Raw genomic sequence first — 25,461 nt, 5'->3', positions numbered from 1 at the left:
AGAATGTTAGGAGGATTGAGAAGAAGTGGAGCCATAGTCAGGTTCTGGGTGGTTGGCAAGGGGCTTCCAGAGTAAGATGGAGAGCCCCTTGTGGAGAAGAATGGCCCTTTCCCGGCCCTCTGGGCAGCATATGGACACAGGGAGGCTGATTTCTCCAAGTGCAGGCTCAGAAGTTCCTAGGTGCTAGCACAGAAGGTGTGTTCTTGGACTTGCCCGAAGACACCCCCTATCTATACGACCACAGCCGGGATCTGGAAGTGACATTTTTAATGAATTCTCTGGGTGATTTTGAGGCATGCCACTTTGAGCACCACTGACACAAGGAGACAAGAAGAGGGTGGAAATTGGATTAGCTCACACCAAAGAGCCTCCTCCATCAGCTCTTCCCAGACTCCTTATCAGAGATCACTCTCCCTGGGTCCTACTGCCCCTGCCCTCAGTCTAGTTTCTGTGGAGGCCCCTCCTGTGCCTCTCTCAGCATTCTTACATTATGTGTCCTTCTCCTTTGGGGCACTGTTGAGTTTGTGTGGGTGACGGCTTTTCCCTTTCGTGCCTCACAGCACCGAAAATCTGTTTGGAAATCACTTAAAGCAAACATTCCCCATTTGGATTTACAATACAAGATCCCCTCCCATTATCAGAAGAAATCTGAAAATGGAATTCCACAATCATTTCACTTTAATGAATTCCATACTCATAAAATATAGTCAATAAAAATGCGATTAAATGTTCAACCTTACAACTTTTCTTATCGAATTGACTGAGATAAAAAAAAAAAACAGTGTTGAAGAGGGTGTGGTTAAATTGGAACTGTTAGAAGGAATGTAAATTGGCACAAATTGTCTCAAATGCATTTTGACAATATGGGTCAAGAGCTTTAAAAAGACTTACATATTTTGACTCAGTTATTCCTCTTCTTGAAATTTTTCATAAGGAAACAATCAGGGTCATAACTATCAGTAAACAGTCTAAATTTAGCAAAAGGGGGCGTGGTTATGTGAATTACAAACTAGAGATATGCTTTCTATTATATAGACACTGAATACGGATTTAGAAAGGCTAATGTCATCGTTTGTGGCATACACACACACACACACACACACACACTCACACATAGATAAAGCACTCATAACATCATTCTCATTTTTAAAAAGAAGCACACATCTCTGAACGATGGAATATTCTTTTTTTTTTTAAAGATTATTTATTTATTTTTATTTATTTGACAGAGAGAAATCACAAGCAGGCAGAGAGGCAGGCGGGGGAGGGGGTTAGCAGGCTCCCTGCTGAGCAGAGAACCCCATGCGGAGCTCTATCCCAGGACTCTGGGATCATGACCTGAGCTGAAGGCAGAGGCTTTAACCCACTGAGGCACCCAGGCGCCCCTGAATGATGGAATATTCTACAGATACTTCTGACTTCCAGTACTTTCTTGCTATTGCTATATGAACTATGCTTTTCCTACATTCTCCACATTTTCTACAATTAAAGTGCATTGCTTTCATAATCAAACAGTTAATAAATTACATACACAATGTAAATGCTATATACCCGCCTCCCAAAGAAGGCTCCCAGCATCTCTCCCTCTCATATTGCTTCTCAGCTCCAAATCCCTCAGTGGCCCTCACACCTCTGAGATAAACCGTACACTTCTCTTCAGGGCAGGCCAAGCCCTTTATGACCTGGTCTTGACCCATGTGTCCAGTCTCACTCCTGGCTCCTCCTTCCATGTCATTTCTAGTTCCTTGGGCATGCCGCGCCATCTTAGGCCTGCATGATTTTTAATGAGCTGATTCTTTTGCCTAGAATTCCCACCCCTTGGTTACTTTGTAAAAGCTCCATTCAGCTCTTAAGCTTTTTTCCCCTAAAGCCTTTCCCTCAGAACTTTAGGAAGATTTAGGCATTGTTCTGTGCACTCGTTGCACCTTTTAAAAATTCTTTGTTATCATACAGTAACAGAATTGCTCATTTCTGTTTCTGTTTTCCAGGTTGAAGACTGGAATTAGCTTTGTGATTGGCACGTGGTTATCAACCAAAGGAGCACGTACTGAATGAGAGAATGGGTACGCAAATCACACAGACCTTCGCAAACATTGTGCAGGTTGTACCTTGTGAAAGGGCACCCTGCAATGAGTGAGTGTGGATGAACACCAAGCCAGACCTTCTCTCACCAAGCCGGTGTGCTCAAAGCCTGGGAAAGCAAATGGTGCTAGGTTGCTAATTGTTTTATTTTTTTTAAAGATTATTTATTTATTTTAGAGAGAGAGAGAGAGAGAGAGAGAGAAAGAGAGTGAGCACAAGTGGGAGTGGGAGGGCCAGAGGGAGAGGGAGAGAGAATCTCAAGCAAACTTCACACACAGTGGAGGGGCGCCTGGGTGGCTCAGTGTGTTAAAGCCTCTGCCTTCGGCTCAGGACTTGATCCTGGGGTCCTGGAATCGAGCCCCGCATCGGGCTCTCTGCCCGGCGGGAAGCCTGCTTCTACCTCTCTCTCTGTCTGCCTCTCTGCCTACTTGTGATCTCTGTCTGTCAAATAAATAAATAAAATCTTTAAAAAAAAAAAAAAACCAAAAAACTTCACAGTCAGTGGATCCCAACTGGGGGCTCGATCTCACCACCCTGAGGTCATGAACTGTGCCTAAATGAAGAGTCAGATGCTTAACTGACTGTGCCACCCAGGATCCCCTGTCATGTTTGTATTCTTATACTTTTTTGTCTCGCTCTCTCTGTACACATACACACACACACATACACACACACACATGCACACACACACAATGTACATGAATAAATTCTCAATGTTTTTTAACTGATGGGATACGTGATCACAATGGTTTAGGATTGCTAGCCTAGAGCACTGGGGTTTTAGTGATGAGTAACACATGCCTTCTAATGCTCACGCCATTCACTACGGAGTAGGGGATTCACTGACAAACAACCAACCACAATATAACAGGGAAAGATGAATTTTGCCTGGGAGAATCCAAGAAGGTTTCGTACAAGAGATGACATCCGAACAGGGTTATTTGGCTAATAAATAGAAACATCTAAGTCTAATCTGTACATAATTCTCTTCAACTCAGTGTACTTTGCACTTAGCAGTGAAGGAGTATGAAATGAATTGTGTGTTGTAAATGATGGAAAAGGGATGAGCCAGAGTTCGTTCAAAACTGTAAAGAAATGGAGCCATGTGTGTTCCGTTATGGGGCCAGGTAGAAATCCTAGGTTTCACAGTCACGTCATAATAATACCCCACTTTGTATCTAGTCTCAAAATACCCCTGAATCCCCAGGGCTTCTAGAGAAAACCTAAGTTCATTTCCACCAATTCGTGTTTTTATTTTGCCTATCCAATTTGGCTCATTGTTGCATTTTGCAACTTTGTGCAAAGTGGTCAGTCCTCTAAGTGGGGGATGTTTGTTCCCTGGGGAATGCTGTGAATTTGTGCCTGCCAAAGCCTGCCTGCGTTTGGCCCCATTCTTTTAGAAAGTTGAAGACAAGGGGAAACATTTCCTCAGGGATAACACTAGAAAAACCTCCTGGCGCTTGCTCTTTTGCTTAGGTGAATCACTAAGTGGGTTAAACGGAACCATTAGCTTCTTGACGGTAGGGACTGTGTTTCCTGGAAGTACCAGCGTGAAGTTCGGAGTCAGAAGGTTTGGGTTCCAACATGGGGCTCTGCCATGATTAGCCGTTGGTTGGGGCAGGGCAAATCACTTAACATCTTCGAGACTCTCTCCATCTGTCACCTGAGAGTAGTAAGATGTATGAGGCTGTGGTTGGGATCGAATCTGACATTAGGTATTCAAGTATTTTGTACTCAAAGGGGCATTTTCCAAATGTGAGCTGTGGGTATTACTCCTGTCTTCCTTAAGGGTCCCAGTGAAGAGCATTGGCTGCAAGAGAAAATGCCATCTTCCCAGTGGTTCCAGAAAGACTGGCTGCCTGACTGATGAAGGTGCAACAGATTTAGTTCCAGCAAGCTTGCTCATGGTCAGGAAGAAATTGCTTCTGGTGACGGTGACTTGTGCCATGGCCCACAGGTTTGGACCTTGCTGACCCCTTCCCGCCTCTCCCTGTACAAAGGACATTCCCCTGGGGTCCAGCTTTTATCTCCGATAAGTAAAGTCATGCTAATAGGGTAATGGATATGATGGGTTAACATTCTGAAAATGCAGTTTCTTTTAATTTAAACCAGGGTTTTATGGACACTGTGCCTGAACTCGACAGGCGGCTGTGGGGGCTATTTTTGGACAAGCAGGACTTCCAGCACCTCTTAAATCACATCACACAGCAATTGCGTACTCCACCTACACACAGGGTGGGTCTGCATACATGAAACAGGACTCTGGCCGTGGGTGAGACCCAAAAACTCTTTCCCTCATCTGATGACTAATCCTTGTTTCTGCTTTCAGAAAGGGAAAGCACCATACACAGAGCTTACCAGTGCAATACATTTTCCTTTTCTTGCTCCAAAGAAAGGGGGAAAAGAAGTGTATGTGTGTGTGTGTGTGTGTGTGTGTGTGTGTGTCTATTCCTCCAATGATTGAGGAATCCTGAAATGAACTTCTATAGGAAACCTCTGACAATGTTCTATGCATGGTTTTGTACAGGGAATTGAAACAAGTTGGCAGGAGGAAGAATTCTTTCTGTATAATTCAAAGCAGATATTTTACTGGGGGAAAAGCAAGTCAGAAATTTGCTGTCAGTCCTTGAAATTTTATTAGTTATGAAAAGTAATATATTAGCCCATTGCATTAAGTCAAGATAGGATCTGCCCTTTTCTTTTTCTCAGTGATAGTCCTAAAATGAATCTTTGAGAATGCAGTATAAGACTAGCTCCTCATAAAGGATGAAGACCCAGTGGTGGTCACATGTCACGTGTTATTAGACTCTGCTTTGCTTCCCTGTAGCTCCAGAGATAGATAAAAGGATAAGACTTTGAATAACTAAAATAATTAGCTATTCCTTCTGACTAATAGGATAATCTAACCGGAGATTTCTTGGTGAATGAGTGAGGCCAGATTGAGTCTGTCTTTTCCACATAAATTCTTGATAAAGGCTATTAAGATAATGATAAACTGACTAGTTTGGGAGTGCCTGGGGTAGTACAGGACACTATGTTGGGCATTCTGTTGGCCTCACTCACCATCAGAGTTCTGTAGATTTCAAATGGTTATACACATTATAATGCAAATAAGTATGAGCTGAAATATGAAATTTTAAAGGCAGGGGTTTGTTAAACAATTTCACTTTTTCTCAGTAGGAGTTTTTGTAGGATTGGTTTCCTATGTGTGAACATACTAAATTCAAAATTACATGCATTTTATACATCTCTTGAAGCAATGTAGAGACCGTATTTTAACTAGCTTACATTATCTTTCTCCTTAACAATGTTTGAGGGTTGTTTGTGGCCAATCATGTTTGTGAAATAAAAGAATGGATGCATTTTTTGTATAAAAATATCTATCTGAAACTCATTCATTCAAATTAATATTCATTGAGTGTTTAATATGCACAGAAGCTTTTCAATAAATATAAATGAATTTCTAATAGTCCATTCTTTCACCTCGATTTTGGCATTTCTTCTTCCTTTCCTTGCAACCAAAGATCGAGGAAAGAGTTAGAATTTCAGAAATAGACGTTGTATTAAAAACATGTAGAAGCATGAAAATTGTTACCATACTTCAATTCCAGCAATACTTTTTCTCCCTCTAAGGAAGCAGGTTTTCTGTATGTTCATTGCATCTTTGACTGTTTCGGTGTGTCCTGCCCTCTTGCCCTCCTCTTTCCAACACACCCTGTCTGGGGACCATTACCCATCTTGCTAGAAGTTGTGAACAACAAGTAAGGTCGGCTGCAGGGCTCAATGAAGAGCAGACTCCATTGTAACTGGGGATTAAATCTATAACTCTTCCATCAGACTTGCTGCAAGGTATTAAAATGAAATAGCAGGGAACAAGCCCGTTGTTTACAAAATTATCCACTAAGAGCTTGTGAGGTCAGAGACGTGGTTCAATTCAATCTTGTGCCCATTATCTAGCGTACAACAGAAATTCAGTCAACGTCTGCTGAGCAAGGAGAGGGCTAGGATGAGGATCTGCTATATCCATTAGCACAGGGCTACGTGAGAGACTGAGAGAGGAAAATTCAAGAGGAAGAGGGATGGATTGAGAGGATTCTGGGCTGTGGTTTTGAAAACTTTCTTCGACCTGTATTTATAGCAAACAAATAGTTATATCACAAATCACACACATACAAACACAGCTGCAGCCAACTAAATGTCTTTGTGGACCACAGGGTAATCAGCTACAGTCAGGAACCGGCTGTGTAGGACATGGAGCCCACCAAGGGAAGGTGGGAGGGCCTGGAGCTGCTAGTACCTGGGAAGTGCCGCCGAACCACTATGGCTGAAGGAAGGAAGCTATGTGCTTTACTCCCTGCTGCCTCGACCAGGAACCCTCACTAGCCCTGCATTAATAAGTGAGGTCTTTTAGACAACAAGCACCTCTTCCATGCTTACCATGCACCAGCACTGAATCAGGTTTATCAGAGTTACCCTATCCCAAAGTGTACTTTCAAACTTCCCCCAAATTTAAACTCTGATTTTCTCTATATCAGAAGATACTTTTGCTCAGTTTCTCACGCCACTTGGGAGTCTCTCCTTATGCCTACTTCTCCCCTACCCCTCACATCTCACATTGGCACCAATCTGCTGAGTCTTCCTTTTAAATACACTCGTATCTGTCAGCACTCCTTTTCCCCGTGGATTCTCCTAGAGCCTCCTAACTGGTGCACTCACTCCCACATGCGCCTCCTACTCTATCCTGATTTGGGCTTCACTTAGCAGCAAGAGAACATTTAAAACAAGAACTGAGATTGTGTCACTCTCCTCTTTAAAGGGTTTTATGGCTTCCCATTTCCTATGAAGCAAAAACACAAACTCTTTCCTAACAAGGACCCACTTGGTAGGTCTGGCCTCCACCCCTTTCCACCTCGGTTTCTGTGTTCCAGGCTCGGAGGCCTCTGATTCCTCTAACAGGCCCACATCTTTCCTTTCCCGCCTCATGTTCTTTGTACCCGCTGTTCCCTCTGCCTGAATTTTCTCCCCTCGTCTTTTCAGTTGTCTCCTTTTTGTCATTCAGCTCATCTCCACTCAGTCTAAAGCATTCTCTCTGATCTAAAACAATTACCCCAATTCATAATTATGTATACATTTGTTGGCTTGTTTGATCTTTGTGTAATGCCTGCCTTCCCTATTCAGATGTAAACTCTGCAAGGGCAGGGAATTATATTTGTTTTATTCACCAAAATAAACTCCATCATAGCTTTGGTACATAGTAGATGCTCAAATATTTGTGGGATGCATGAAAATGAAGCATTTCCTAACCCTTAGTCATTGAACATCCCTTGATGATTTAGCCAAAACTGTGTACCACCTATACTATGCGGCTAATATTTTTCTCTAAACATACTGCAAAGCAAGTTAAAAAAATAATACGGCTCGATCCTAAGCCATGAAGTTGGGACACTGCCAGTTCGTATTACGTTTTTATTTTTAAAATGCACGTTAAAATATGTGCTTAACAAAATATAAATTTTGTATCTATAAACTGTCTAAAATGATCTTGTGGGAAATGCAAGAATAAATAAGAAATTCTTAATGAGTGAGGCTTGCTTTCTGTTAGGTGAAGAGTAGAACACCGGACTAAGAGTCAGGAGGACTGACATTCATTTTAACTCTGGCTGGTGACAGGGAACAAATCATTTGAGGTTCCTAGGTTTCCATTTTCCCATTTATGCTACAGAGTCGCTACCAGATTTCAGCTCAGCTCACATGAAGGTGTGAAGACATAATGAGATAGTGGTTGCAAAATCCTTCTTTTTACCTAAATGTAAGATTTTATTATTATAATTATTATTATTTGAGAAATGGTACTACTTTTGTTTATTCCTTAGGGTGTTCAGTCATATTTATCCCTTCCAAGACATAACAAAGAAGAAGAATGTATATTAGTTTTCATCATGGCAATGAGGACTAGTATAATAAAATAACCCAAATACCCTTTGACCATCAGATTGCCTTTTTTCCTCTTAACTAGCAATTAACTTATCTTTCATTAGTTGTATTCCACTTGGTGGAAAACCTGCTCATAATCTGCATACCAATGTTCGTAACAGCATAATTCACGATAGCCAAGAGATGGAAGCAACCCAAAGCTTCATCAGTGGTTGAACAGATAAATAAAATGTTACACGTACGTACCATGGAATGTTATTCAGTTTGAAAAGGAAGGAAATTCTGACATATACTACAGTATGGATGGGCTCTGAAGACATTATGTTACATGAAATAAGCCAGTCACAAAAAGACAAATACTGTACGATTCCACTTCTATGAGGTATCTAGGAAATTGGAATTTCCTTTCCAATTCATAAGGAAAATAAAAGAGTAGAATGATGGTCCTCAGGGCCTAGGGGTGGGGGAAATGGGCAGTTGTTGACTGGATATAAAGTTTCAGTTTTATAAGATCAAAAGTTGTGGAGACTGGTTGTGCAACAATGCAAATATATTTAGCCCTACTAGATGATATACTTGGAAATAATGAAAATGGTAAATATAATGTTATGGGTTTTTTACTATAATAAAAAATTTAAAAAATATATCCTGCTCATAGATGTTTCTAGTTCTTTCACACATCCTAAAGTACAAAATGCCAACATCCATTATGACTGAGAAGAGAAACTTAAAACATAATGGTCAACTATAACAGCCAAACTTTAATGGACACTTACTGTATGACAGGCACTATGCTAACCGTTTTGTATTTACTATCTCATTTAATCATCACAACAGCTTGATGAGGCAGATACCACCATCAACGTTGACTTTACAAAGAGAAAACAGGTACAACAGAGTTACCGAATGTGCCTGAGGTCACATGGCTAGTAGGCAGTAGAATCACAGCAGGAGTCCAGCCAGACTCATTTGGATCTGTGCATCTAATTGCTAAGGGTATGTCTCACCAAACTAGCAGAAGGCTCTAGAAATTCACTCTCACTAATTCGCTTAGGTCTCTTTCTTTCCACACCTTCATCTCTAATGCATATGTATTAACTTCTCTCTCATTTCCCATCCTTCCCTCTTACCTCTCCCAAAGACTTAGTTACCTTAACCATATAAACCTAAAATGTTAGAATTAAAAGTTCCAGGTGATCTGAACATTGGGGTAGAAGCCCCTCATCAGGGTGGCTCAAGAATAGGACCAAGACTGTTTGGCACCTCCCTCATGTGCAGATACACCACTGGCTTCACCAGAGCAGAAGGAAAAGCAATAAACGTATCACAGAACTACTGAGAGGTTTAAGACTTAATTCTAATTACTAGCAGTAGCTTGTATTCAAGAGATGTTAAACCACAACAACTACTTGCAGAATCCCAACTACTGACCCTCAGTTTTTATGTGATGCAAGCAGAAGGAAGAGAGGCTTCTGAGTCATGGAGTTACTTAACCTGTCTGAGGCTCCAGTTTTCATTGTTCGTATAAGTATCTCTTGGCAGGCTGTTGAGAAGATTAGATTAGCTAATATATATGAAGCACCACGCACATAAGACTTGCAATAAATGAAGTAGTCAATAAATCATAACTATTATTATTACCCTGGTAATAGGGTAATAAAGGCAGATTATTCAGAGTCCTAGATAGAGGAATAGAACGATACAGTGTTCCTGATTCCTTCTCTGACATTCTTCCAGTCATAGTGGGTATGGAGTGTAGAATGTTGGAGAAGCTCCAGGACCCACCCTGCCAAGACTGTCTGTGATGGCTGCTCTTCACGAGCTGAACCTTGCTTCATTCTTGTGGCTTCTCCTCCTCTGATAGCTCTGTCCTGGGATTCTTGACTAGGTTCTTATCCTGTCTGGCAGTTTTCCCATGGACTGACGGTCTGATCAGCAACCCCATCACCAGCGCTTGGATGGTGTGGTTTCCTGGGACTGAATTCCAGGGGCCTCAGCCTCTGATTCCACTCCTCACCAATGATCCCTTGCTTCCTCCTGAAATACATGGGCTTGGCCAGCTGTCTGTGCTCCAGGGTGGAAAAGAGCTGGGCGGGGGGGGCATGATTTGGATGTTTTTCAATGTCTTTGCTTGAGTTATGCTTTTCTTTGAAAACAGAACTCCAGATTTCTGATCTGAGAGGCAAACATATTTGCTCCCTAGGAGCCCATTCCTAAAGCAATGGAGCTCTGACCTTCCACCCCTCTCATGGACTCGCCTGGACTCAACTTTCTTTGCTGGGCTTCTCTGTCCTTCTCCAGGACCATAGAGGCTCAGGGTTGTTAACACATCTGACTGCTCCTTTTCCCATCTTGACAAAATTCATTCGGTTGCAACTCTTCATAACTCTTTACCCTACGACCATTTCTAGCACTGTAATTTCTCCTCATTTTCCCTTCCTTGGGTGAGAAATGCCTCCAAAAGCCCAGATTTTGGCACAATAAGTCCCAGATTGTTTTTATAGTCCCAGTGTAGTACTACTTTGTTACAGCTCAATATTCCTAAATTTTGTTCCAAGTCTTTATTTTACATTTATAAATATCAGGTTGTATTAATTGGTTCCAGCTTTAAAAATGTTCCATCCGAGGTTACTTTCTGCTATTTTGATAGTGGTTTCGAAACCCGGAACACCAAGGCCCTGATGTGGGCCATGTTCTGCAAGCATCCCTCAAGGACTGGTGGGGGACGGAAAAGATACGCAGATCTTGGGCCTTGCTGTGTTCTTTGAAGACTGTACTGGCCATAATAGCTTCAAAGAATTTCAACAAGTTCCTAAGACATGACCTTCCCTTTCCGAAAACCACACTGGCCAGGCTTGCCTTAATCAAGCTGTGCTTTTCTAAGCATCCTTTTACTTGATCTCCTGCAGCAGTTTTCAATACTTTCCCTACAAGTGAAGTTAAACTAACTGGCCTGTAATTTCCTGGTGTGTCCCTAAGCTCTATGAAATAACGGCATTATGTTGGCTACCTTCCAATTCTTCCTGATTTTTTTTTTGTTTTGTTTTAAAATGCAGGATTGAAAAGGCCAGAGAATGCTTCCTGTCTCCCTTTTCCTTCGTTCCTTCGATGACATACTGCTTTCTGGTCCCAGTAGATCTGCCATTTTAATAACTTCAAACCTCTTAAAAGTTTTCACATATTATTTGTTTCTATCTCTGAAGCATGAGTTTTCCATTTTTCATTTTGACAAGCCTCCCCACTCCTCACCCCAAATAAGGGCTCACAATTCCATTGAATAGACTGTTAATGTGAGGCACTGTTAAAAAAATGAATTTCATATTAGAAATGTGGACTAGGGAAGCAACTAGATCATAATTAAGTCTGTGGTCTTACTTGTGAGTTATAATGAATACATGTTGGGGAAGGAGCTAAAGAATGTATCTACATGCATAGGAATAGGAACCAACAAAATGAAATGATTACATCTGGGGATACTAATCCAATTTACCTGCCAAGTATCTTAAGAACGTGATGAAACTAATTAGATCTTTATAAAATTTGCAACCTGTATCTTCTTAAACTGCATTTGATTCATTACTTTCAAATCTAACATCAGAAGAATCTTTCCGTATTTAATCATCTCCCAATAAAAAAGTCCACAGAAATATTTTAGTTAAAATACATCAGTTAAAAAATAACATCTTATTTTTTTTTAAACTGGTAAGAATAAAGAGGAAAATTCACAATTATTCGTATTCATAAAACTACACTGTATCACATCATCTTTCAGACTGTCTTGGTTGTTTGTTGCATAGAATTGATTAATTTTTAAAATAAGTGAGTCACCAACTAGGGCATACAAATGTTTATTCTTTATAGATGTTTTTTGTTTCAGCAAGCTTTTGTGTTTTTCAAAGTTTTTTTGCAGTGATCTAATTTGTCTTTTCTGAATAAATCACAGGTGGGCAAACTACAGCCCATGTCTGGATGGTTGCTTATTTCTGGGTTGGAAGGTACGATGATCACCATCGTGAAACAAAGCCAAACATAGAGTGGAGTCTAAAACTTTAAAACTGTTGACCTTGACTTCAGAGAAGTTGAATTAACAAACCCCTGTCCAATGGGTAGTTTTTTCTTTCTAATTCATCAAAGTCACAATGTCCAAAATTTGTATATCTCTTAATAATGCACACATACTGTGTATCAGATTAAACACAGGTGGGAGAATCTTTGCATGTATGGAACATGTAGACCTGTCACATAGGGAACATTTCAATCAGCTTTGAATGATTCCAACTATTTTCCTTTTTGATTTTGGACAGGATTGAATAAACCTGCAAATGAACAAATCAGATTCTGTGAGCCATTGAAGTGAGTGACACTTGCAGCCAAATATTTGTGCATATTTAGCAAATAAATTTAAGTTCGGGAGTTGATCTTAAAGCATGGATTTTATTGCGTACTTGAAATATTTTCTCATAGATATTCATCTTCAGGATTTTAAAGATGCAATTAAAGCATGTATAGAATTTACCCTTCCTACTGAGTATTTATCTTATACCAGGCAATTATAAATTTAGTACTATTCACTCTTCTCCCATAACTATGCCTTTGCTTGAGCTTTCCCTTTTCTTGGAAGGTCCTCTCCCACATTTGAATGTCAAGACTGCCAAGACCTACTCATCCAAGGGTGGACAGCTTAGAGTCTAGTGGAAAAATCCTGGGTTTGTGGTAAAGAAGAACAACTTGAGTCTATGGATTCGACTATGGCTAAACCCAAGTTCTTCAATATTCTAATTAATAAACTTCCTACTTTCTCCATGTCTCCATCTCCCTATATGTAAAATGGCAATATTTATACCTCCTTTAAGAATTGTGATATGGGTTAATCAGAATTATATATTCATTTATTTACGAGAGAGAGAGAGAGAGAGAGAGAGAGAGAGAGAGATAGAGAAAGTGTGAGTTGGGGAGGGACAGAGAGAGAGAGAGAGAAAGAATCCTAAGCAGTCTCCATACTCAGCACCATGGAGCCCAACGCGGGGCCAAATCCTATAACTCTGAGATCATGACCTGAGCCAAAATCAAGAGTCAGGTATTCAACCAACTGATCTTTTAATATATAAAAGACCAAAATTAACTACCCTTCCTTTCCCTCCCTATGCTATCTTCTCCACAAGGCTTCTCTAGATCCCACTCATAACCCCACTCTCACGGCAATTTCAGGGAGCTCAATGCAGGGCCCTATCCTAGGACCCTGGGATCATGACCTGAGTTGAAGGCAGACACTTAACCAACTGAGCCACCCAGGCACCCCTTCATTTCTTTAACAAACATTTTTTGACCATTTACTATGTGTTAGGATATATTTTTTCCTCCCCCCCAATTAATCCTTAAGCTTCTTGAGGTTAGAGTCTTTATAATATTCATCTCTCCCCCATTGTCTATATAGTGTGCAATCCCCCTAGTGTTGAACAAGAATGTACTTGTTAATTGTTTGGTATTTATAAAGTACCACTATCTGGTAAAAGCTGGTGTCTATATAATGCAGACAATATCTGTATATCCATTTTCATATAAGTCCACAGCCTCAAATAGGATTACAAGCTGGAAATTATGTTCATATGTAAGGCCAGTGAATGGGATCATCATAATTTTCATCCTTGTTTTTAAATACTACAACTACTACTAATAATATAATAAAGGAATAGCTAACATCCCTGAGACCATGCACAAAGGAGAACATTCTCTTCCCATTCCCGTAGGGGTCCTTAGAGTAGTTCCTGCTAGAGCAGAACATGGTTTCCAAAAAGAGAAGGTGAATGAACAAATGAGCTGTAGCCGAGTCTCTGTGGAATCACATTAGCACAAATCTAAGCACATTTTCAAAGAACTGTGGTTTATAAATAAATACTCTCTCTCATATATACAATCCTATGGCTACATGAACTCTAAAGTTTCAGCGGGAAATTACACAATTTCAGAATGAGGCTGTGTGTACACAACACCAAGCCATCCAAGTGAAAACCTGAGCAAATCACTTAGGAATGTGGTCTTTGCTAGCCCAGACATTTCAAGTCATTATTGCAAATATGTAATGTGGTTCTGACGCTATTTTACTACTCATGGATGAACTGCACTATGGTGACATTTCACTTTAATTTGCTGCTCCTAATTGACTGCAGGCAAGGAATCCAGAAAGCCGAACTGGTTAGAACTATGTTTAAAGTGAGAACGACGAGGCTCCAGTTTAAGGCCAGTGAGGGTGGCCTACAAATGGACGTAAATGTAAGGGTATGGCCTTCAGAGTTCCTGGTTCTTGAGCTTTCCCCTCCAAAATGGAAGACACAGAACTCTACCAATATTGCATGCAGCATAAACAAATTTCTTAGATGACCTTTTCTTCCCCAGGGTGGAGAAAGAAAACATAAGACCTTGCAAAGAGGCTCTTGAGGAGTTTAACTGCGGCCAGTGTCCTAGCTGCTACAGACTGTGCCAGACTTCAGGCAGAAACAGACTTGTGAGTCTTAAAAGTTCACAAGTCCGAGAAGCGTTTGGGTCTGGACCTCTCTCAAGGTCACCATTCACTATCACAACCACCTTGGGGTTCTCAGTAGGCACTGCCAGCAGCTTTTCAACTCACTTGGGATGAGGTCCCAAGCGACAGAGTTGCCAAACAGGTCCTAAGTGTGAAGGGACTAAGACTGGAAATGTGCCCTCTTCTCCAGATGTGCCTTCTGTCGTTGACTGATGCTGATCAGGAGACTGAGTTGGTTTTATGTTCTATATCTCTTTTTACCAAAGCAAATCGATGTTGATGCATGTGTGGTATACCCGAGAACCAATCTCTGTGGTGCTCATCCCACCTTCCCTTTTCTTCTGGAACCATTCAGGAAAGGGTATGTGAGTGGGTGTGGGAGGCTTACGGCCCAAATGCTCCACTGGAAGAATGTGGTAGAGCCAGATGTGAAATGGACCTCCCCTGAGTGAAGGATTCACAACCCAGAGTCACAGCACATATTGGAGAGGAATGGCTTTCTAACTGAACTCTGGATTTGTAACATTGTGCTATCCCACATCCAAGTCAAAATGTCTGTCCAGATTAGACATCAAAACTGGCCTGTTATCATCTCTGATTTTTACTGAGCATCTTTGAAGAAGAAAGAGTCCTTTGGGGGGCTAATTGGTCCCAGGCCCAAGAATTGGACAGGGATTTCTATGGCTACTTCAGAAGAAAACTTCCAATATTTTAAGTATCATATAATGTTTCAACTGGAGCACGCACACTGAGAACATCGTAACAAAAGGTAGAAGGTATTTTATTTGACTCCAAAAGCACAGAATCAATTTTTCCTGATAGTGAGAGTAGCATAGCAAGAGTTAATGCTATAAAATCCACACTATTGTCAAGTGTAAATAAATCCAATGAAACTTGTTCTGATAGTACTCAGGCAATACTAAAGAGTCCATTAGGAAATCATCCAAGACCTGAGACACATAAAAAACTTTATTAGATCACTGAAATAAAGTGCAAACAAGTTTGTCCTAGAAAGATCCAAAAATCCTTACGCTTACAGTCTGAAGAGCCATAAAACAGTGCCTGACAAATTTTAAGTGATATTCTAATTAACCACTGAATGTTTATAGCTTCTTGTGAGCTGTAAGTTAGATATTAACAAGGCAGCATGAGAGGCAATCCCCCTGCACTGAGCATGAGTTCTAAGTCCTTCCATAAACCCAATGGTCAGCCAGACCAGACTTTCGTGTTAAGCATCTGCTAAAAATACAGAATGGACCATTAACCTAAAAATTGTCATTATTTTCATGTCGGTTAAAATAGGATGGAAAATGTGCCCAAATCTCGCTGACTCGTGGAAAATTATAACAGCTGTGTCTTAGTCTTGTACAGGAAACACTTTCTGAGCCATTTTTACATTGTTCCTTTGGTGAAAATAACACTTTGCAATACACTAATCATACAGCTCCCTTTAATACCATCACACACTTAATAATTACCAGGAAAAAGTATGACCCAACTCTTTTGTATATAAAAATTTCTGATTTATAGTCCTTAATTGGATACAGTGGTGGTGTAGACAATCTCGGACAATTTTATTCCTAGAGAGGGATTTTTTCAGAAGAGAGGCAGATTTTTTTAAGTGCCTACCATCGGACAGTTCCAATGAGGAGCAAGAATTTGCTTTCAAAGAATGAATTTAAAAAAAAATTTGTAACGTGAGTATAAAATTATTACTTCAATTCTCATTTTCTAAAAATTACAAACATATCTTCAATAAAGACATCCACCTACCTCATGATATAAGGGAGCACTACCGCCTAAAGTTCTCTTTGCCTTTTTAGATGGAGTTCCAAGAAATGCATTTGATTCATTGATCTGTAAGAAAATTAAATTCATCCACAATGAGAAAGAAAGACATACTTAAAGCATACTTAGATATATGTAACTTTCAATTACCTAGGTGGCTTTTAGGGTTGAAAAACCTAGCAAGGAAGAGATATTCACTAACTAGGCAAAATATTTATAGTCACTTTGGTAAGCTGTTAGTAATCACGTGAGTATGGGCCACCTGACAGGACTTTTCTGTGTGGTCATTCCTAGGTTTCTCTGTAGTCTTAATTTCTCTTGCTATTGACTTCCCTGGAACAGTAAATATTTTAGGCTTTTATTATTATTAAGTCTTTTATTGAATAAACAATTCTTCAGAGAGCCTAGCATGGAGCCTGGTATGGCCACAGGAATTTTGTCAAATGAATGAGTGCTGAAAGGGCCTAAATGGGCCTAAATAATGGGCCAAAATAATTCTTCCCAGTTAAACAATGCAAATTTATTCTAGCTAAGTTTTGTTTAAAATAATCCACCCCAATTTACCAAAAAGCCCAAGAATCTGATAGTTGTACTTATTTTATTATCTTATTCTATTATTTTAAGCACAAAAGTCTTCATGGGGCCTAGAGGTGGGATGGTACAGATACCTGCTGGAGAATGTCTTGCCAGGACACGATACTGAACAATTTCCGCTGAGGGACCTGGACAGCAAGGGTGAGAGCTCTGATGAGAAGATCGTCCTCAATCCGGTTTCCAACTATAAAAGCGACAGAACCCTTCCAATCATTCTGTTAAAACAAACAAACAAACAAACAAACAAACCAGAAGGAATTAAATTCTAAATCCTGGGTAGGTAGGTAATTTTGTGTCAAAGGGTTCCACTAAAACAAGATAATTTTGCTTTAGTTTAAACTTCACCTTAAAAGACAAAAGCTGACCACATAGTGTAAGTTCCTGACTCAAGTAGCCACAAGGCGGCAGTGTTGTGCCAAATTTCATGCAACTAGACCAAAAAAAAAAAAACCAACCAAAAACAACCAAAAAAACCACAACCATTTTCTTGAGAAACTAGACCTTTCATTTTAAGGAAGACAGTGTTTAAAAAAATGACATGCTTTCACTAGAATGCTGTCCAAGAAAAATTTGGTATTTGGAAGAAATGGTTCATTCATATGTTACAAATATATATTAAGATATAATCTTGAAAGCAGAAATCTTTGTTTTTGTTCCCCAGTACATTCTAAGACTCTAAATAGTGCTAGAGGCATAGGAGGAACTTGATCAATACTTGTTGAATGTTGGGTAATAGTGAATGAGTTGCCAAATGGGCCTTTATATGGGGTAAAAATGTAATCCCTGAAGTTGTTGTAAAGCACAGAGCTAGAACACATCTTTTCCTCTTCGTGTAACACAAGAATTTCATTGCTAATTCACAAATGAAAAAGTCCTTTCCCTTCTCAGGACTTAGGCTAAAAAATAACACTTGGACATGAAATGCTGCATCAAATAATTTTTAAAAAACGTTACTAAAGACAATATTCTTATTCAGTAAACCCTTTCTCTATTGTAATTTCTCTTGGGAAGAAGCAGTTCCCTGAAGATTAAGAGTGGAATTTATTGAATTATCCACTGTGGTGCTGAGAGTCAAACTCATCATGCCTACCACGTCTATGGCTTCCTTACGTTAACAATCTTATGGGGAAATGAAATAAGCAAACGTGATAAAGACATTTGGAAAGAAAAATAAATAATAAAGGAGGGCACCCCAGCCATGTGACCTCTCCAGGCCTTACCAACCCCATTTATAGCATAAAGGGGTTAGACAGGGCAAAACCTAACATCCCTCTAGAGATCTGATTCAAATAGAGTAACACTTCCAGAATCAGTGGATTCCGAAACAATGTCTAAGATGACGTGAAGAGATTTTACACAAACATAATGAAATGCATAATTTTCTGTGGTTCTCTCTGGTTTCTGTCCAGTCCATGGTCAGGGTGATGACAGAACTAGGGTCTAGGTGGGAGAAAAGACCTTAGTGCAAATTCCTCCTTACCATCAAATAATCAGTATCCTTAAAAATCTCTTATTTCTTTCCATGGAAACTTACTAACTACCTAACAAAACCTGCCCAATTGTCAATCCAAAACAAAACCACACATGAAAGCATAAAAATGTGTATTTTACCTACAAAATGTGTGTGTGTGTACGTGTGTGTGTATGGACATGTCAGTGTGGTTCAATGTGTTTCCCTCTGTTACTGAGTTTAAGACAGTTTTTGTTTGCTAATTCACCATAGGAAGACTGAGCATCTGTTTTTTCTTTTTCTTTTGTTTTGTTTTAATATTCTGACTCTGAAAAGTTAGTATGACATTTATAATGTATTCTTTTGGGAAAAAATTCCACTATCACAAAATGACCTTTCCCACATGGGATGCCTTTCTTTTCTCTTGTCTACTCCTACAGTCAAAACCTCAACTTTAATCATTGAAAGACGAAAATCTCTTATACTCTCACAATACAGTACACATGGTTCCTAAGCAGGCAATACCCCAAACTTCCCATCAAGTTATACTTTCCCCCACTGAAGATTCTAATGACCACCTCTACCTCACCCCCTCCCCGCTGCACAGGTCCTTGCCAGTATTTGAAAGCTAACAGTGACAAGGAAGGGCTGCCTCTCCACTCCTTGGGGTATAAATCAGAATAAGGGCATTGTAGTAGTCCACCACCTACCCAGTTGTATCGGGTGTCAAAGGCAGGTGTTGACTATTTCAGACCAGAAAAAAATAAGGGAGGAGGAGGCAGGAACTAACAATGATTGAAATCTGCCATGTGCCAGGCATATGCTATCTCACCGAATCCCTGAGTAATCCCTTTAAATAGGAGCGCTAATACTTTATAGATGGAAAAACAGAGGTCCAACAAAGTCAAACAACTTGTTCGAGGTCATCTTGGCAGAACATCATGGAGACCACATACGTGGCTTACAATTTTGAGATCATTTTAGAACAGTTTTGAGAGCAAGTCTTTGGGGTCACAACGCCTTTCCATAAGGCCTAAATTGCAGCTAATGGCTACTTCATTCATAATAAACATAATAGATGAAGATCTGTATCACATGTTAAAGTGGAAAAAACCTTCAAAAATAGATATTGTAGTAAATCCTTAAGACATCTTAAGTTTATTTTATTTTTTAATCAATGATAGTTTTACAAAGGCTCAAAGACATTAAAGAAATTTCCCAAGCTAGTCTCTCTCCAAGCCAGGTGTTCTTGTTACTTTGGTCGGGATGCACCTTAGCGCAAGCTCTGTTCCTCTGATTAATGGTCCTATGCTGAAAATTCTGGGACCGATTTCTCCACTGGAAGGGGTCTGGAGAGTATAGTCCAGCCGAGACTCCATTTCCCACCTGTACTCACTAGCTCCCCAAACTCCTGCTCCCCAGAAAAGGATCTACCTGGCAAAACAGGACCCACGATGGACTTTGTCAGAGTCATGGATTAGTGTCAAGTCACGCTGCCAGAAGCCAGGTAAGCATAAAACGGACTATCTGGCAGAAATAATGCAAATCAAGAATGTCTGCAGAGAAAGATGCACTCACTAGCGTGCTGCACTAGGGGGCAGCGAGATGTCAGGAAATGCAGAATATTCAACTAATGAAGAGTAAGTCATTGCCCTGGGGTCTAATTAGGGAGAATCGTTAAAAGAACAAGGCTCTGCAAATATAATTTCTGAATCTTTCTCTTACTACTCCAGGATAACTATAGATTCCGAATTTCCACTACTGGCAGTAGTTTTAAGAATAGGAAATTGTTTCGGAAAAACTGGGACAAAAATTAGATTTGATACAAAGCGATTCAGAACACCCCTCCGCCATATATCCTACCCCAACATGCAGTTAAACACAGCCCTTAAATTTGGGTTCACAGGGCAGCCAGAGAAAATGAGTATAGAGAAAACAAATGTAGACCATCAGTGAGAAATGAACGTACAAAGTGTGTATTTGAGTCATCACGCTTGTGAGCCCTGAGGTGCTTGCTACCTGTGGGTGAGTTTCACACAACTCAAGAAGCTTGGGCTGACTCTTAGCATAAGCCTAGACGAAGAAAACATTAATCATTTTAGAAAAACTACACTGGATACATCCAATGGTAAAGGCACACCTCAAAAGCCTTAGGAAATGAAGTTGGCTCTCCGCTGGCTGGAGGCACATGCTGGATACAGTTTTTCTGAGTCTCACTTTCTAGCAGTTATTGATAAAGTCATTCAAAGGGTGGAATGAAGTCATATATGGACACAATCCATTACCTTTTATTTACTTTACCAGCCTCACCTAATTGAAGCTTGGCAGGAGGGCGTCTTAACCCAAACACAGACATACTAGTCTTCCAAATCAAGAAAGTATTCATGTAAATGCAGAGACCCGGGCTGTCTCCCACATGCCTATGGTCACAGAGACACGGGGTAGACTTACGATTCCATTCCTTCATATACTGCAAACTCTCCAGATTTCACTTAGGTACTTCTGTATTCTAAGATAATTACAAAAACACTTTAAGACAAGTGAAAAGCAGCTTTTGGACAATGGGAAGGTGATTACTTCCTTCTATTAGCACAAGGCATCAGCTGGGAGGGGAAGGGCAGGACATACATGCTGTCTTCTGCTGCCTTTGCTGGCATGTGGTGGGGTGGTGGGGGGAGCTGCTGCCCTCAAAGACCTGAAATGAGATTCCCACAGTCCACTTTCCAGAGCTGATCAGCTCCCAAGGAGCTCGATGAACCAACAGTGGTCACAACTTTTAGCCGGAGAAGATGTATACAAGCCCCAAGTCAAATCAGCACAACACTAAAAAAGTAAAATTCTGTGCAGAGTTATTTAACAACTGTCCCAATGTGCAAACCTATACTTTATGTCAATATTCTGCTGCAAGGATGACCTTCTTGTCAAGTAGATTTACTGACAAATGGAGAGGGATTTGTGACTTTCTTTCTCATACTAGGTTTTCCCTTCAAAAGGGGTCTTGGATCTCCATCAGGCAAAGAGTGTTAGTGTGGGCTGTTGGCCAGCAGAAGAAATATTTTTATTACACAGAACTGGCTGCTATAATCATACTTGTTAAAAAGAGGTTATAACTATAAAATAAGTTGGGAATAGAGATTACAAATGATTTATTTAATAAACAGGAACAACACAACCACCCAGGATGTGCAGTCATCTAACTCCTTTGACTGCCTCTACTAAACACATTCTTATTACAGATTCTTCTCTAATTATAGATTCCTCACAATTTATTATAAATACTACAGCTCGACGCATTGTCATCATACTATTAGAACTGCTCCTTATTTAGGAATCAGTTCACTTGGCTGTCACATTTTCTCAACTAGGTTATAAGCTCTTTACGTTAGAAATTCCATTTTGTCGCTTTTGTACCTCATGGTGTCCAGCAGATTAATGGGAAATCAAACAGGGCTCTCTTTATGAATAACCGTTGATTGGTACTTTAAAGCAACAGGGAATGTGTTTGGACACTGAGGATTTTGACCCTGAGAATCATAAAGGTCTAGAAGGTCATGTAGCACATACAGGGTCCAGAGCCCTGAAATCTTTTGGGAGGAAAATGGGCTGTCCTTGATCCAACATGATTTCTGCCAGGCGTCAGTGACAAGGGTGTAAGGAGTTAGCCCCTACAGCCGTTCCTCTGCCAAGACAGGTTTCCTGGGAGTGGCTCGAGAAGCAGCCAGATGGTAGGAAAAGAAGGCAGCTCTTTCAGTAAGAGGGGAAAGCCCAAGACTCACACACAAACATGCGTTGGCTATAAAACCATGCTTCCTTCTCTTTCTTTCCTACTGTCTCCCGTCACCCAACAACAGGGACCTCGGTGGCCTTCTTCCCCTCCACCTAACCACTTACAGACTGCAAGTTCTGTTATTCCTTTCTCCTTCTAGGTGCCTCTGAAATTCTTATGAGTCAAACTTTATGGTGAGAGCATATCAGGGTGGGGTGGCTAGAGAGGAAAGACAGACGCTACACATGGTATCAGGGGTCTGGATCCAGAATCTGCCAGATGTGCAGAATTTGCAACTGACACTTGCCTCCTGCAGCAACATCATTGCCCCATCCACCCAAATCATCCCCTCCATCAGGAGTGTGCTGGATCTGATCGCCCTCACTCTTCCTGACTCTGTCCAGTGAGGTTGCATTGAGACCATGAAATCCACCATGGCAGAAGTGTGGAAACTACAGCAATGCCAAGTGCCATGAATCTGAGCTTTGCCCTGGAGAACAGGTTGTTAAAACGTTTAGCAGCACGTCATGCTCCTTTCCTGGGAAGGCCTGTGTATCTAAGCCTGACTTAGAAATGATTTTGATTGAAATGGTGAAGACTATCTCTGGGAAAACACTGAGGGCAAAGTGGATTCTCTCCACCTGCCACATTTCCCACCCCAGTGCACGTTTTGCAGTGTATGCTGTGTGGAGTGACACTGTCTGCCAACAGACACTGCTTCAGGTGGGACCCAGCCTCACTCTCCTTCAAAATGGACTCCAAGAAAAGCAAGTGACAAGGACAGAGTGGCCGCTATGGGAGGAGCAGGGCCAACCTACTCTAAGACTCTCCTTTCCTCCTGAACATATCAGGACTACCTTACCACTCAGGCATCTGAGTCACATCAGGGCAGGGAACCGCTGCCCTGGGTAGGCTGGGCATTCCCCAAGCACCTCTTACCCACAGATGGTGAGACTACCTCATACTTCCATGACCCCTTGGAGAAGGTCATTGTGGCATAATGATTAAGAGCCTGGGCCCAGGAGGCCGACTTCCTGGATTCAAATTTCAATGTACCATCTGTGTGTCCTTGGGCAAGTCACTTAACTTCTCTGTGCCTCACGTATACATGGGGATAATGACAGTACCTGCCTCATTGGATTGTTGTGAAGATGGAATGAGAAAACCTATAGAAAGACCTTCTGAGGATAGCACTTAAGAATGATCATAGCCATCATGGATGTTATTTTTTTTGTTGTTGTGTGTATGTGGGGGATCTTTGGCTCTTGGTACTTGTTAAAACAAAAATGGTTACTCGATACATTCTGTTCCAAGTGTGGAGAACTTACGAGTGAATCAGGAAGGAAAAATCAAACAGAATATCAACAGTTGTATCACGAAAAGGAAAGTCTTCATTTGAATGACAATTTGTAGAATAATTTGCTGTTTGATAGTGATAAACTTATTAACTGACACATTACATTTCTAAAGTATATAGGTGTTTGAAAGAGAGGGCAAAAGTCATGAACATACTATGTTTAAAATTCCAAAGGTATATAATCTTCAGAGCTATGGGGAAAAAAAAATGTGAGAGCGTGGCAGAAGGGAGCCGAAAGTGATTTTGTGTTTGGTAGAGGCCAGAGACACAGACCCATCTCCAACAGTGAAAGAGGCATGGCTTGGGAAAAGTGTGGAGCTGACTAAGGAGACAGTGAGGTCCAAGGCAGCCACACAGAGGGCTGGGGGAGGACAGCTGCACTGCACTAATTTTTATTAGAGACCAAAACCAGCTCACTGGCTTAAAAAAATAAGAACAATGGATCACATGCTTGGTATCTGACTTACAAATATCAACCTGATTAATTTTATGGATGCAGACGTTAAACACAGATATCAGGCAGGGCTCATTCTTAAAAACAAAAGCAAAGCGAGTAAAGTTTATTTTTGGTCCAGAGTGTTTGTGCACCTCTTTCTCCAGATCAGACAGGCTCCCTGGCCTGTTGCTGTATTCTGGCTTCCCTGGGCCCTTTATAGGACACACTAGAATTCAGCATCCCTTTCTCCTGGATAGAATACAATTTATTCACCTCACCTCCTATTCAGCTCAGGGCCTTAATACTTGATTTGTTAACTAGATAAATTAACATACCTATAGCATAAGTGACTGGGGCTATCTTGATGTATTTTTTTTCCTCCGTGCTATCTACATAGGAACTCCTGGGCTAACTCAAAGAGATGCCCTGCTAACAGGGTCATGTTAGCAGTGTCCAGTGGAAAAGGCTCCCCTAGGATCATATCACCTAGACAATTTCCTGCTTTGCCCATGGGCATGGCATATACCAGCATTCAATAAATGTCTCTTGAACTTAGCAGCCCAAACCACACCCTAAAGAGAATTTTTACACACATTTAGTATGGGAATGACAACTAAATATGTGGCATTTTATCAAGTACACTCAGCACTTTGGAAAGAACTATGCCTCTGAGTGACTGAGCATTTAAGTTAAAGGAAGAACATATTCCTTTGAGACATAGACAACACTGTAATGTCTTCTATTCACTGATAAGAACCCAGCAGTTCAAAAACATCTTTCCTGTGCATGCACATGCTATCTGGCTGGTTTTCCTTGTCTTCATAAATATTAAACGTGATCACTAATTAAAATTATTGATGTTCTGGCACAAAAGACACAATGCTCTGAAATAGTATCAAATTCTGCCTCTGTGGCTTCTTAGACAAATGACCTTGGGCCTACCTTTGTGACTCAGTTTCTCACTTGTAAAAATGGATTTAATAATACGACCTTCCAAAGGTTTTTGCAGGGCTCTAATAAACAAATACACCTAGGATCATCTTGCACACTGTAAAGTATGGCACAAAGGTAAAATATTGATGTATGCAAGGGAAATATTATTTCCCACAGAAAGTTCTGCAAAAATGGGTTAAAAGCGGTAAATCACTTCTTCAATTTTGAATTTGGATATATCCTGAGGATCTTCTTTAGATGGTTTGGCCTCAGAGCTTGGCTGTTTGATTGTTTGTCTTTCATTTTTCAGAGTCCTTGGCCCATCCCACCCATCTAGCACATGAGCCTAATTCGGTTTTGCTCCATACATCAGAGAGTTTTAAGACAGCTATTAGAACGCCACATGGAAAAGCTTTGCAGGGAATTCTACTCCACAGAGAAACCACAGAAACCACTACACACCTTAGCCATCTCCCCACCCCCAACAGTTGGCTAAAATTACGGCTCCATTATGTTCGTACAATCCAACCAGTTTTATTGCTTGGAGCAAAATCTGAGGTCCAAAATGAACTTCAGAACATAAAAAGTAAGGCAAACCTCA

General features: G+C 40.6%; 1 protein-coding gene across 1 annotated transcript in view; it reads right to left on the bottom strand.

Annotated features, from left to right (window-relative positions):
* Positions 1 to 25,461, bottom strand: part of SPAG17 (sperm associated antigen 17) — a 236,085-nt gene that overhangs the window by 180,471 nt on the left and 30,153 nt on the right. The window contains exons 2-3 of the mRNA XM_032881319.1: positions 16,993 to 17,133; positions 16,310 to 16,393 (exon numbers count right to left, since the gene is read on the bottom strand). Of these exons, the coding sequence (XP_032737210.1) occupies positions 16,310 to 16,393; positions 16,993 to 17,133 (225 nt within the window). The remainder of the gene's footprint in view (positions 1 to 16,309; positions 16,394 to 16,992; positions 17,134 to 25,461) is intronic.

The sequence above is a fragment of the Lontra canadensis genome, unplaced genomic scaffold, assembly GCF_010015895.1.
Source record: "Lontra canadensis isolate GAN:19392208 unplaced genomic scaffold, GSC_riverotter_1.0 scaffold75, whole genome shotgun sequence".
Lineage (NCBI taxonomy): Eukaryota > Metazoa > Chordata > Mammalia > Carnivora > Mustelidae > Lontra > Lontra canadensis.
The sequence above is the reverse complement of the archived record's forward strand: the minus strand, read 5'-3'. Positions and strand labels throughout refer to the sequence as shown.